This window comes from Atta colombica, unplaced genomic scaffold (genome assembly GCF_001594045.1).
Source record: "Atta colombica isolate Treedump-2 unplaced genomic scaffold, Acol1.0 scaffold153, whole genome shotgun sequence".
In the NCBI taxonomy this organism is placed as follows: Eukaryota; Metazoa; Arthropoda; class Insecta; order Hymenoptera; family Formicidae; genus Atta; species Atta colombica.
Window position 1 is genome coordinate 200,899 of NW_017259243.1, and position 15,088 is coordinate 215,986.

The following is a 15,088-nucleotide window of genomic DNA, read 5'->3' on the forward strand; positions in this document are numbered from 1 at the left end:
TGTATAGCGAATCTGTACCAGTTCGTAAAAGCGGTCTTGTCTGCTGGCGACAAAATCGCGCGGGAGGGAGAACGAGATTTTCTCAGTGAACAATAGCTCTATTCTTTTTAGCTAAATTTCTTGTACCGTTCATTTTTCTCTTTTTTTTTTCTTCAACGTAGAGAGAAAAAGAGAAAAAAGGAATCGTGCAAGAAGTTCAACTTCAAAAAAAAAAGACTAATTACTTCTGGATGTCATTTGTTTTACGAATATTAATGGTGTCTCAAAATTGTAAAGTAGTTTCAAGACAAATTAAAGATTTTGCACATATATAATGAAAGTGTGTTCAATCTTATTTCGATACAATTTTTAAATTAAAATATTGACATATAAATATTTTTAAAAAATTATTATGTGTCGTCAATAACTGAAAGAAGTGACAGGGGAGAGACTGATTATTCGAAAATGCATTTCGAAATGCATTTGCGCGAAATCGCCAATGTATAAGACTCAAGGTAGGCGCATTCGCACAGTCGTTGATTTAAGATTCATTTACATAGAAGTCATAGACAATTGTAGAGTCATATCGTAAAAAAATTGACTAATCCTAGTCGAGTATTCTCTTTATGTTTGATTGTGATTGATCAGTTTCCTACGACTTAAGACTTCACGACTGTCTAAGGTTACGTTCAGGGAGTGCGCTATCAACGCTACTTGTGTCATATCATCCTTGTTTCATGTTTAATGGACGAAGAAGATAGAATGACACAAATAGCGCTAATAGTGTCTCCTCGAATCCAGTCTAAGACTTCTATGTAGACAAGCTTTTACACAACAATATGTACTCACGTTATAATCGCTAATCGCTAAACCGAAACTCGGTTCGTAAATCCACGCACGATTTTTCGGATAGACTGGGAGGGGGGGATAATGCGGAGAACCGGACATTGCAACTCTCTCCTCTCGAATAGAAAGTGCAGCATTGACAATCGACATAATAAGTTCCCTTTTACGAAAGAATCACCGTAGACGAATTTTATAAAGCTTAAAAACGGACCTAAAGTGCATTACATTATTAGAGGAGCCATCGTTTGCGTCTCGATTGTCACCCCCTTCGATATGTGTGTGCGTATGCGTGCGTGCGTGCATGCGTGTGTGTTCGCGTGTGCGTATGTTCGCGCGTATGCGTGTGTATACGTGCCAGTGACTCCTCACGCTTCGTTAGCACATACACGCATGCACGCAATAGAAATGTAATATGCACATAAATATGCACGCACGCAAGCGATCGTGCGCGAATATGCGCGTCCAGAACTCAATTTCCGTCGTATCACATTAAAATGACGTTTCTACTAGCGGGCTGTTTATGCTCAAATCACGAGCTCTAAAACCGAGCACTAATTTTAAATATCGACTCTCCTCCGTCTCTCCTTATTGAGATCCACTTTTCTAGAGATCATCACGCGCGCGACGCAGACCTTTTGTAGGGATAACATTATCACGAGATCAATTGAGATAACTGTGACGTCAATATAACATTAAATAAATGTTTTCTGATGAACGTAATTGGTGATTATCATTTTGTAAATGATTTTATATTTCCGTTAATCTTTAGAGAATGAGGACTATTTTTAAAATTTTTATAGGTTTTTTAATAATAAGTAAGATTTATTTTAATTTATTGTACCCTTTATTTCAAAATGATCTTGTTTCAATGTCATTAGTATCTTTCTCGTTTTCTGTAAAAATTAAACAATCGCCTTTTGATCGCTGAATTCATTACTTTTGTTCTAATTGATCCCGATTCTTACGGTTCGCCGCGAAATGAGGAAGATAAAGTCAATTTCAGATTAATGAGAACGCGATAATAATGTAACGAGCAACACAGCGGATGAGAACTAATCCATTCGAGCTGTTTTTATAATCCATGCGATTTTATTTTTCTACGCCTTCCTTTTAATTTGCCCATCTAATTTAATTTGCACATCGGCATGTGTGATCTCTCAAAATTCTCTGCTCAATTTCTTTTATCGTATGTTCCCTTTCTGTTCCACTTCTTGCAAAACGCGTTTAAACTATCTAAATAATAAACTTCATTAAAACATATTTGTTTTGCCATACGATTAAACTTTCACATAATAGGAATACTCTTCGAATAACATTTCCTTAGAATACGATTGTAAACTCCGCTTACAATTTCGCTTATTTCCTTTGCGGAAATATTTCATTATTTCATTTCGTATTTAACGAACATTTTGCCAACAACGATAGAAATTCACTCATTGATTGTCTTAAGTCCCTAACAGTTTGGATAACTGAATTATCCAGGAAGCAATTTCTCTTCTCGAATGGTTAGGTATTTAAACTATCTGAAAAGAGTTACTGCTTGTTGTGTAGTTTCATTGGCATTCAATTCTAATGAATATTGCGTCACGTATTCTTCTCAATGTTGCACATTTAATTGGGAAAATTTCGAATTTGATTTTGCATTTTCGAACGAAGACAGAAGCAAACGAAAACTGTTACTTTTCCCGCATTTTATATATTTTTCGCATTTTTACACCTCGAGTTCCGAATTTTATATAGAAAAGAAGAATCTTGTCTTGCTGAATGACATGATTAGAGAAGTAGTAGATTTCGAGTAGTACAAGATGAGTACAAGAATGTTCCGGTCCTCGCGACAGCTAAGTGCGATTTCGCATTGACCGATAAATTTAATCTTCAGGGAAACATCGGCGCCGCCGGTTCGATACGTCGATGCCGATTTGATCTATTGAAGGATCAATCTCGGTCGTAACGGGTCCTTCCTCGCCACGTAGCTACGTATCTCAATTCGCTTGCTTGTAATATCGATGAGTTGGTTCTACGCTGCAATTTCCGCAGTTTGACCTTACTCGACAGAAAGGTACTTCGCTCGTAGTCCTCCCTGATTAAGTACATCACAGTATCATTTATTCTGATAATAACTTGCGGATGCTTTAAATCAGTGGTTTTCAATCTTTTTGTTATATCTTTTACTCACTAATGTATATCTCAATTATATATACCACACCAATTACATTTATTTTCAAATAAATATTTATATAATAATTATGTCTCACCATGTTTAACTTTGGCACTTAATTTAAAAAAAAATAGCTTCATTATCTAATTATTTTTACTTGATCCCAGTAGCAAAAAGTAAGCAGAATATAATTTTGTATAATAATGTATAATAAATTGTTGCTGCAAAATGTTTTAATGGGTTTTGTAATAAATAATTACAAATTTCATTGCAATTTGAGTTTAGAATTAATTGAGGTCCAGTGAAACATACTGACTTACCTACCTATTAACTTCCCAATAACCGCAATCCCTAGTAATGCAATTATATAAAGTGGATTTTGCAGATTTACGATGTTAGAAATTAATTTTGCTTTGAAAAAGAAATCCTTTATGCGACATATCTTTCTCTCGAGTGTGTGCTTTTTAATTTCGTGATGAGTGACACGTGCTCGTCCATATAAAAATAGTTCTCTCTTCAAGATAAACAAATTATTTTAAAAACGAATGATGTATGTATGTATGTGCGTGATATACATTATAAACTACAAATTCCATTTTTCTTTAAAGTTTTGAAAAATACGATACATCATTCTTGCGATTATGCTTCTAATTTCTATTACGATGTTAGTTTTGATCGATGATAAATAAAAAATCGAACATCAATTGTGCATGCGTATTCGGATACAATATACTTTCAATTACTCATGGTACCATGCAGAAGTTAATCCTTTCCTCCGAAAAGTCTGCTGTCTCGCGCTTAGCTATCGCCGATTGAAAGAAGTTTAATTTAGGATACGCTCGCGTTTATCGCATAATGTAGCGTAATTACTGTGTTATTCTGACGTCGCTCTTATTGCATTGAATATTCATCTGATGTAGCTTAGGACTGAACGATAATCCTGAGAGAGGCACGTCTCGTGACGTCCGGAGCTTACCCGTGAAGGAGATATTCGCGCGTTCCGGTATCATGCCTCTTGCCTCGGAGCTTTACACGCTCGCGCAGAATTAATCTTTGAAAGGGCTAAGTCAATAGTTCATGCAAGATTATCGTCGCTGTCTCATTAATGGAAAGTATTTTATACGTGTGTGTATATATATATATAATGTCTAGTTTAACTGATATATAGCTTCATCGCCAAATGTAATCAAATCGTGTTTATTAAGGACGATAATGTCGATAACCGTGATCGTTTTACTTAATAATCTTTATTATAAGACAGTATATACATAGATATGTAACTTGGATCACAATTTTTACTTCAACGTGACTTATAGCTTCAGCGTGACTTATGAACTACTTATAAACAATTCATTAACGATAAACTCGCTTTAGCGAAAGCTAGCCACTGATTATTTTTATCTTCAAATTCGATCCAGTCTACTGGATATTCAGATTATAGACTATAGAATTTCAGATTATAGAATTTCAGATTATAGAATTTCAAAATATAGAAATACTGAATAGAAATTCTGAATTTCCTAAACTTCTCGTTTATTACTAATTTTTCTTTAGATTTTTTCTTATTACATTATCTCAATCTTTTTCGTATGATAATGATTTGTATCGCGAATTGTTATTTCGCAAAATGATCACTCCGCTTAAATTGCTTGATCAATGTGCATTAATTAATTATACATATGTATACAGTATTTAATTATCTATAAATATTGTAGCCGAAGGCAATCTTGTTATTACGTATACAATGTGCTAAATGGATTCGTAGATCAGTAAAATGAAAGTAATGCGCTTCAATTAACTTGATAGTCTGCAATTTGTACAAAGCAGTTGTACTCGAATTAATTCAGAAGACGATACAAGACGCGTAATGTAACTGTATGTGATTCATCTTCGAATCGTATCGCAGTAGTTCGCATTATCGTATTTCTCGTTTCGAATTCCTCGTTTCGCTAAGATCACGTTCTAAGCAAAAAGGGAAGCAGAGAAGTAGAGAGAATATTGCAAGAGAACAGTGCTATCTGAGTACTGCTGTTAATAAAAACATAAGTAAATTGCAGTTACATCTTTAACATTATTTATGAGGATGTTTTTATATTATTATTAAAAATGTGACCCCACATTGTCGCACATTTTTTAATGACAAATATTGCAGCGAATTTGAGGACAATTTTTTCTTACAATTAGTGAAAGTAAATCGAAGCATTAATCATTTTCCTGTTAAAAAGAAGAACTTTACAAAGTAAAATGGAGAGAATTAATGAGCAAAAATATATTTAGATCGAGTTACAATTAGAGTTTAGTATAGAATTTTGATTTGTGAAATTTAATTATAAAAAGATATATATAATGTGCTAAAGATGGAAAATTGTTATGATAAACAATTAAGCTCGACTTTCGTTAAAAGAATATCAATCCCAAAATGTCTGTTATTTACAAATGATATTTAAAAAGTTGAATATATTTATACATATTCATTTTTAATGTTTCAAGATTAATTTGCTTAAGTGCAAATTATGATGTACAATAATGAAATCTTTCATTTTAAAGATACAAAATCATTATATAATATATTATATGATTATTATAAAATTATTATATAACACAAACTAAATTATTTATTAATAGCTATTTAATTTTCTCGCTACAAAATGCTCAAGATGTAACTACTTTTTGCACAATTTTAATTGCAGCCATGATTACGTATTTTCTTTTTCCTGGATTATGGAGTCCCTGCTCCTCAAGCATGATCCTGAGCGAAAGATTACAGGGAGAAAAATATCAGTGGAACTCGTTAATCTTTCTCGTCAGTCTTGATCTTTTCTCTTTTGCGATAATGCGGCAGAATCAACCTTAACGTGGTCATAACGAAGAACACGAGGATTGAGACGCGAATCCGCGATCGATGCTCTTCGAGGTATATGTCTGATGAATTCGTGAGGAATGAACTGCCGTTAATTACATCCTTGATTCGTAAGCGTTTTAAACATTGTGCACAGGTGATTTTCCCGGAATAGACCTTCCGTGAACATTTTATCATTATTTAGTAGATTCTTTAGACTCCTTAGGAGCGCTTGACGTATGTAAAGTACTATATATTCATACGTGTCTTAAATTATATAAAGAAGTTAAAACTGAGAAAAATTGAAGATTTAAAAAATTTCGCGTTGAACTTTTTTTGATTCACAATTTTGAGAGCAAAAAGTGGCAGAAATCTCGGTGTTCCAAAAAAATGTCAAACAATTAAATCGCTTATCGCCGACCAATAAAAAATACCTTGTTTTCGTACGAAAATTAAGAAATATATGAGGTCTCTGATAGGCAAATTCTAGAATTAGATCAAATTCATATTTGCAATTCTACAGAAGTTACTCTTGCTTCATGCAGAAAAAGAACTCGCTATCTGTGCACGTTAGTAAATATTCCACGTCGTAAAAAAAATTATATTCTACGAAACGCATGACGAGTAATTTTAATTTTAATTTTGCACAAAAAAAAAACAAATTTTATAAATAGTAGCGTCTGAAGAAATAATTAATAATTAACGGATCCGCGTAGACATTTGTTATAAATTACATCATTAGAGATATAAACGATCTCAAAGATTGTTCTTAAATATTAGGTAATATTAAATCTTTCATTGTGGCAAAATTTTTCTCTGATGATGCAGTCTTATCTCGTTCTATAACATTTGATAGAAGAACAAACAATTATTCAAGCGTCAATAAAGCAAATAAGATATTAATTATCTAATTTAATAAGCTTTAGATTCGGACTCGAAATTCTTATCGTCATATTCCAAAATTTCTAGAATAACATATAAATTTTGTGCTTAATAGACTCTTGATATAGTAATAACACAAATTTTTATCCAGTCCGTAATAAAAATCTTAGTGATATATTGTTCTTAAGAAAAAAAAAACAATCTTGTAAAAAGTAAATTATTATAGTTTTTATTACTATGTATAAGAGGAAAAATTCAAATTAATTAAGGTGTCTCTTAGTCATATCTTTTAGACGCTTGTATGGCCTAGATTTTTGGGAGAAAAAATTGCGATATATATTTCATAGATCGACATAGAAATTAAATTCCATGGGAGGGTACTTATATATTTCCGATTTTAACGAAAATGGAACTCTCTTTGATGACGTCGATTGCATCGATCGGAACTATTGATGTGCACGATATTTCTACCTACTTGCACTTTAACGACCACAACTATCTCCTCTGATACATGCAATGTCATTGATCGCCTGGTTTGCTATTTTCGCATCATATCCAACACGCGAGATCTGGACTGCGAAGCTTCAGAAGTCGTATTTCAATGCGATATGTATCACAATGCGATAACATGTTTAAGCAAACTTTACCTTCCAATTGTATAATTTTACAAGCAATCAAAACCAATCGTATGGGATTACTCTTGGGTATTTGAGCAACCGATCGTATACATTTTTGCCAAACGATATTCATTTTTTAGAGAAGCACTAAGAATAAATCTAATTGTAAGCCGATATTTCTATGTCACTAACTAGATATAATCTATAGCGATTTATCTATATTATGAAACTACAATCTACAAGATTACACAAAAGCTTACGTATCATTACTTTTGAGGCATTGACACTCTTATTATTATATCTTTGCTCACCCACGTAGAATTAATTAACAACGTAATCGTCTGATGCTAATTATCAATCACGATTCTTTAAATACATTCGATCGAAAGATCGAAAAGTATAAAAATTTAGCAATCGTGTGTAAAATTTATTTATAAATCATTTATTTATAATCAAACTTGAATTTGTGTAATTAACGACTAAAAATTCGTTATCTTGTTTTAGCTCCATCATTTGTGCCACTTAGGAATGATTATATCAAAATACTTATAAACAACGCGGTAAATGCGTTCGCAGGCACGCCACTTCCTAATTAACTCGACAAGTCCGCTTATCTAAAAACTAGACTCTCAGGAGTATTACAAACGTCCTTGCGAGATAATCACGGGCGCGGCACTTTGCATATGATCGTTCCACATTTCAAGTAAAATCATTTTTCCGGAGAAGGTCGTTACCGATCAGAACACGAGACAACAGATATAAATCTTTCAGGGAGTATCAATTTTGCCCGAAGGCCATAACGAGCTTATGACTCGTGACATCACCGAGATAAAAGAACAGGAGCGCACCTTATTAGATAATACGCAACGAAAGGGAAGAAATGGCATGGCATTTATTCGTAAATAGTATAAACCATATTTTTTATAATTATGAAAATGATGTGTGCGTTTTGTTAAATAATATGAATTTTGAATTTGCTGTGCAAAAAGTCACAAAATAATTTACAAGAAAGAAGCTATTAGCTTTGGAGTTAAATATATGTTGTTCCAATAATTGTCCCGCAATTCCCTTCTATCACTAGTGAAAAATAGAATGAAAATGAAATATAATATAATGCAAGGTACAACAAGAAAAATCGATAAAATGTATGTTTCAAACATAGTCATTACAATGCAGCATTAATATTGCTCGATTAAAACCACTGTAAGATGTATTACGATCGTGGAAAATATGGTAAATATTCCTGGCACTTGTTTCGCATTTTCGATCTACAACAAATCGTGAAAGCTACGAATGGCTTTGTTAAATTCATAATGTCAAATTATATTCAATTTGAATTATTTTTAACCATTTCTATAAGTTGCCACTGTTCCTACTCAATTAATTTTAAAACAATGGACTTAAACAATTTAAAAATGTATTAAAAAATGTATTAAACTTGACTTAAATTTAATTGATTATTTTCGAAATGTATACGTTAATATGTGAATGTTGTTTAGTTTGAAACTAATCACAAAAATGAATTGATTTACATTTTGACATTCATGAAAGTAAAAAATAAGATATTATTTAACTCAAGGCATTGAGTTATTATTGCTCTCTTAATATGTAATAATAGAGAATTGTTTAATTTATTAAATACTTAACATACTTTAATTTATTAAATATAATATAAATTAATTATAACACACATTTTATGATTTCTATTTGAGTATTTTCGCGCGACGATTCATTCGAAAAATCAGAAGAGGGATATTTGCTCTTGAACAGTGCCATAACGAAATTTTAAAAAATTTAGTTACAAAAGAATGTCTTTTGAAGAGAGAAATATCTTTTAAAAAAAATGACATTTAGAAAATGAGGATACAAGCGATATCACAGCTCCGAGAGTTATATCTAAAATTAAATCTTCGCCATGGCGCACGTTGATCATGAAGAAAAAGGGAACTGCAATACTTTTATCATTATCTACGTCGTTAAAACTTTTACCTGATTCCGATCTATATTATGTTATTACGCTATTACGTCCGCTGATCCGAATGTGCTCCCGCACAACATTTTAGATTTCAGATACGTAGCAGATACATGAAATTTGAAATGTTGCTGTATAGCAGATACATAACAATACGCATGAATCATGTACCAGATACATTAAATATATATACCGATGAATGTCCACTCTATAGGCACGTAATTTATATTATATCAAATACATACCAAATACATATGATAATATATATTCGATACGTATTAAATACGTAAATTATGTGTTTAATACATATCTCTAATATTGCAAATACGCGTTCAAAATGTACTATGTGTGTTATATAATCTATAAAAAAAAATCGGATATGCATTAATTGTACAGCAATTACATTCAAACATATATTCAAATATGTTACAAAATAAGAACTTATCTTCGACTTACTGTTTAATTTACATTATCTTTTATTATTTAACTTAAATTTGTTTTACATGAAATTGTTTCGATCAGTACTAAAAGTATTGATTCAAGCTTGACCGAAATAATTTATTTCTTGACTGCTGTGTATTCACGCGGTCTAATATATATTTTGTTTTCTTCGATTCAGATAATAACTGCGCACACAAAAACTTGCTCAAAACTCCGTTTATGATTTTTTAAATGTTAGATGGTGCTACTACGATACGCGATCTTGTAACATATTATTACATTCTGTTAAATATGTATTAACTATGTGTTTGATATATGTCCATTCATTTAAATATGCACAGTATATTTACTGCTACGTATTTTGACTTGGATATTTCACATCCATTGCGTTAATTACATATTTAAAAAGTATATTATATTTGATATGAAATAAAACGCAATGTACAATAAATGCAACATAGATACATATTTAATATATATTTGCAATGAAAGGCGCTGTATGAGGTGCTTATTTGAACTCCACAGAATCGCAACGAGAGTCTTTTTCTTCTTTGTACACGTAAGCAAATTATTTTGAACGGCTAAATAAATCAGTTGATTTGATTAAAGCGAATGCGTAATTAACGCATCCATTGATTACGCGAGATTTCCGTAGCGTATACCGTAAATATCTCGTAATTAGCGTATTATATACTTTGATGTATCAAGTGTATTAGGCGTATTCTGCGGGATTTACAATCAACGACTTCCAAGAATACGTGATTTGATTCGCTTAAATCGCATTCATACGCTTTTTTTTTTAGATCGCAACAATGTCATAATCTTTTAGTGCAACACGACGTCTTTATACAATATATTGACCCTTTTGGCTTTGTATTCACTCGCGATATTGCGTGCGTGCTTTTCAAATTAGAATTAATTTTCCGAACTCGTTTTTTTTTTATTCAATATTTCTTTTATGACTAATCCTTTTTGTTAAATAACTTTAATTTGTCTATTTAGACAATCATTTAAAAACATCATTTCCAGACGAAAATCGATTCCGAAAGGGTTAATAATGTATATTATATCGCTGTTAAATCAATGTAATTATTTTGATGCGATACAACCGATGTATTATAGTTAAAGAAAAGATGACAGAAAACTGACACTGTCTAGTTTATTTTATAAAATCTGGTGGATTGGTCAGAAGAATATGTTAAATCTTTTGTAATTGTAATTTTGTATTTTAATAAGTTCAGAGTATGTATGGGACAGAACCGACAGGAATATAAATGTAAAAATATCAGTCCTGAGATGCATTGTTGTTACAGGCACAACACGAAAACAGGCTTTTAACTGTCAGCGTGATCAAGGGGTAGTTAAATACAAACATCAAACCAGAATTTTATCTGCCGAACTTACAGCGACGAGCTCACAGATGCAATTTTCACATGGCAAGCAGTCTCCCGTGAAAAATTTCGTGATAAACAGCGTGACGGTTTGTCTCTGAAAATGTGCTACTTCTCCGTTAACAAGCAGACATAAATCATGACAATTTCGCGAGCGTTATCGCTGTCCCGAGATCGTATAATTTTACCACGACGCAGCGCCCATCACCGGCCGATTTCTCGAGTTTCATGAGATGGATCCGGATGCACTTGCTGACGAAGCGATCTCGGGGTGGAATAATTCATTTACGACGATAAAGTCCATGCATGTAATCGATTCGCGACGAAGACGACAGCGTGTTTCACGCATCATTCACATGTCCGCACGTGTAAGATCCGACGTCGGGTCGCGACCTACAAATCGACAGATCTTATGAAAATATTGTTATTCACGTGAACATGTGTGTTGCCGAGCGTCATCTCATCGGGGAAACGCGCGTGGCGGGACATCACCCGCACGTTTCGCCGGGATGCAACTCGCTGAAAATGCCTCAGGGAGAGACCCGGAGGATCTTCTCTCTCTCCCGGGACATCGTCATCGTTTTCGGGACGACGAAAGGATGCTGCCTGTCGTCGTCGGTTATCTATACGTAACGAATGAGCGACCGTGCGAGATTACATCACTGCATGATATCGCATCCTCGAGCGAATTTACGCATCGTTCGTGTACGCATAATATACGTGCGCCAAAAAACACACATATAGGATTTAATTAATAATGATTTACCATAAGATCTAGTACTTACGTATTACAATTATTATATTGTGGTATAATTAATTCCATTTAAGCGATATACATATATATATAATATATATATTATATATTGTATATTATATATGAAACTTCATATACTATATATATCGAAGCAAACTCGTATTTTGTATGCGAGTTACACGCGGCGAGGGACCGCGAGAGCCCGCATATTATCGTCTCATTACTAATATTATTATAATAAAGCACACACTACGCTCCAAATGTATTATTATTACTATTGCTCTATTAATCTTGAAATTTTCTTCTGTTACAGTTGCGTGAATGCATATGATTGCGAATGTATGTATGAGATACCCATTCTGCCTTCAACCTTCACTTATCATCGCATCCCCAAGATGCATCTCCTTTATTTATACATGTTGCAAATCCATTTCTTCTAGATAAAACCGATAGATATGTAAAACGCTCGTAATTCAATAAACATTCGTTTCCGATAGTGAAGAAAGTTGGTTGAATTGAATTGAATTGGATTGAATTGATTGAAGAACGATGGTGGCCGGAATCGTATCTTTTTCTTAAATAATTTCGACGCGGAGCGTTAATCGTTTTATTTTTCTTATAACGTAGCTGTAATATTTAACGGTACTGATCGCAAAGGTTGAATGTTAATAAAGATCAAAGGACTTTAACGGAATGCGCACCTGATTTACGCGGAATCTTTTTTACTCTTCGTCGTCATCGTTGCCATCGAGTTTAGTATCTATGTAGCCTTTGACATTTCAATCGTTTACAGAATTTGCGATTCTTCAGAGGGAAAAGTATGTTGCCCACGCGTTTTTATTCGTTCGTTTTGCACGCTAATTGCAGCGAGACGATTGATCTCGAGTGCGGCCTGACGAAGTAATAGTCGTTTTCGACGAAGCGATTGAGCGGGAAAAACGGTGACTTATCGAACATCCATCGGCTTCTGTTCCTCGCCGTTAAGCCAATTTAGTCGCGAAAGTCTCCTGAAAGTTACCGAACGTCTCTTTTTCTTTCAGGCGTGTCTGGTGAAGAATACCAGCCGCGAAGCGTGTTGTGCTTAACGGCACTATTAGAATAGTAGACTAGTTAGAGCTTTAATTATCTGCTAATTGGATTCCGGAAAATCGTCGGAAAATCGGGGAATTCTGGAAGGAACTTTAAACAATCATGGGGAAGCAAAACAGCAAGTTAAAGCCGGAGGTGCTGGAGGATCTCAAACAGAATACTGAATTCTCAGGTGCGTCGCTTTCTAATTAATAGCCTAAAATCTTCTGACGTGCTATTTATTATCTATGTTGCACATGTAATGACATAGAATATTCAAATTTCTAGTGAAGAAATAAACTGAGACTCTTAATAAGCTAGCTCTTTCAATGAGATTACAATGAGATTGCGATAGATATTTACATACAAAGAGTATTTTTATTTAGAGCGCGTCAAAGGATTAATATATAATCGAAATATTGACTAATGTATTAAATTCGACGTTATTAATAAATATTTAGCTCGCGAATTTGTGTCTGGAGACGTGTGAGTAACGTTAGAATAGCCAGGTACAAGTAATATTTTATGATTTTTTTCTTTTGAAGATGCGGAGATCCAGGAATGGTACAAAGGGTTCTTAAAGGATTGTCCCAGTGGGCACCTCAGCGTGGAGGAGTTCAAGAAGATATATGGAAATTTCTTTCCTTACGGCGACGCGTCAAAGGTAAATGGAAAAATCCCGGTTAAAAAGTACAACCGCGGATATATGCGGGTATAATCAATGAATTTATTAACATTTCGCATGCTGGCTCGCGCGGAATTATTTACGCTTTTTAAAAATTTATTATACGACTTCTCGTAGTTCGCAGAGCACGTATTCAGGACGTTCGACGCAAACGGCGATGGCACGATCGATTTTCGGGAATTTCTCTGCGCTCTCAGCGTTACATCCCGAGGCAAGTTGGAGCAAAAGTTAAAGTGGGCCTTCAGCATGTATGATTTGGATGGCAATGGTTACATCTCGCGACAAGAAATGCTGGAAATCGTGACGGTATGTGCCAAGCCATAAAATTTGACTCGCGGATTCGCGAGAATGAGGGACTAAAATATAATTTAGTAATTTATGGTGTAATAAAGTCACTCTAAGCTTAATATATAGTTCGACTGTATCATTGCTTCCATGTTATTAAATGTATTTCGTTGATTTAAGAATTCTCAATGCCCACATCCATAACATCAACGTTTTATAGCTCTTAATGAAAAAGATTATTTAAGAAACGTCATTATCTTATGATTGAATTGAATTATGATTGAACTGAAAGAATTTTCATTCAATTGTACGATTCCAAATTTAAGAAAATTTTCATTTAATTTTTGAAGGAAACTTGATTCTACATTTATATATTATATACTTGTAATTGAAAGATGATGTCGTGTTTGCGTAAATCATTTCTTTAATAAATTTTTTAAATAAATGGTTCGTTATTTTATGTTATTATACTTTTATCATTTTTTGATTCGTAATTTGTATTATTACATATTATATTATTATTTTTTTTATACATCAGTTAATCAGCGTACAGTATTGAATTTTTGAATTACTATTTCCAGTTTCGAATAAACTCTTTCTCGAATTTGATCGAAAACTTTGACCGCAGTATTTTTCAGCAATATTTTTGCATCCGCTAGAAGTTTTCTTTGCTCAGGGGACTATTTCTCTAGATCTAAAAATATAATCTAACAAGCGCAAAGCGCTTATTAAGCGTTAATTTCTGCTGTGGTCAATGTTTTATAAAGTATGTATTAAATTCTATTCAACTTCATTATAATGTTGATTTCAGGCGATCTACAAGATGGTGGGCTCCGTAATGAAAATGCCAGAAGACGAGTCGACGCCGGAGAAACGAACTGATAAGATATTCCGACAGATGGATAAGAACAAGGACGGCAAGCTATCGCTTGACGAATTTATAGAGGGTGCGAAGAGCGACCCGTCTATCGTGCGACTGTTGCAGTGCGATCCTAGTGCACAAGCTCAGTGAGGCCCTGGGCCAATACAGACAAATATCAATATGCCATCTGCATACCCAAATCGATGCTCGGCCCAATTAGTATCCCAAGCAGAAGCGACGCGATCGTAAAAAATTGCCTACCGACGTTTGGTACTCTGGTAGTCTATCGAGGAAGCTCTTGGAATATTA

General features: G+C 33.6%; 1 protein-coding gene across 2 annotated transcripts in view; it reads left to right on the forward strand.

Moving 5' to 3' along the window:
* The window catches only part of LOC108685519 (neurocalcin homolog), a 198,605-nt gene extending 183,517 nt beyond the window's left edge, over nt 1-15,088 (forward strand). For both annotated transcript variants that reach the window (XM_018190346.1, XM_018190347.1), the window contains exons 2-5: nt 12,920-13,140; nt 13,493-13,611; nt 13,750-13,938; nt 14,729-15,088. In XM_018190346.1, the coding sequence (XP_018045835.1) occupies nt 13,071-13,140; nt 13,493-13,611; nt 13,750-13,938; nt 14,729-14,929 (579 nt within the window). In that variant the 5' untranslated portion in view covers nt 12,920-13,070 and the 3' untranslated portion in view covers nt 14,930-15,088. The remainder of the gene's footprint in view (nt 1-12,919; nt 13,141-13,492; nt 13,612-13,749; nt 13,939-14,728) is intronic.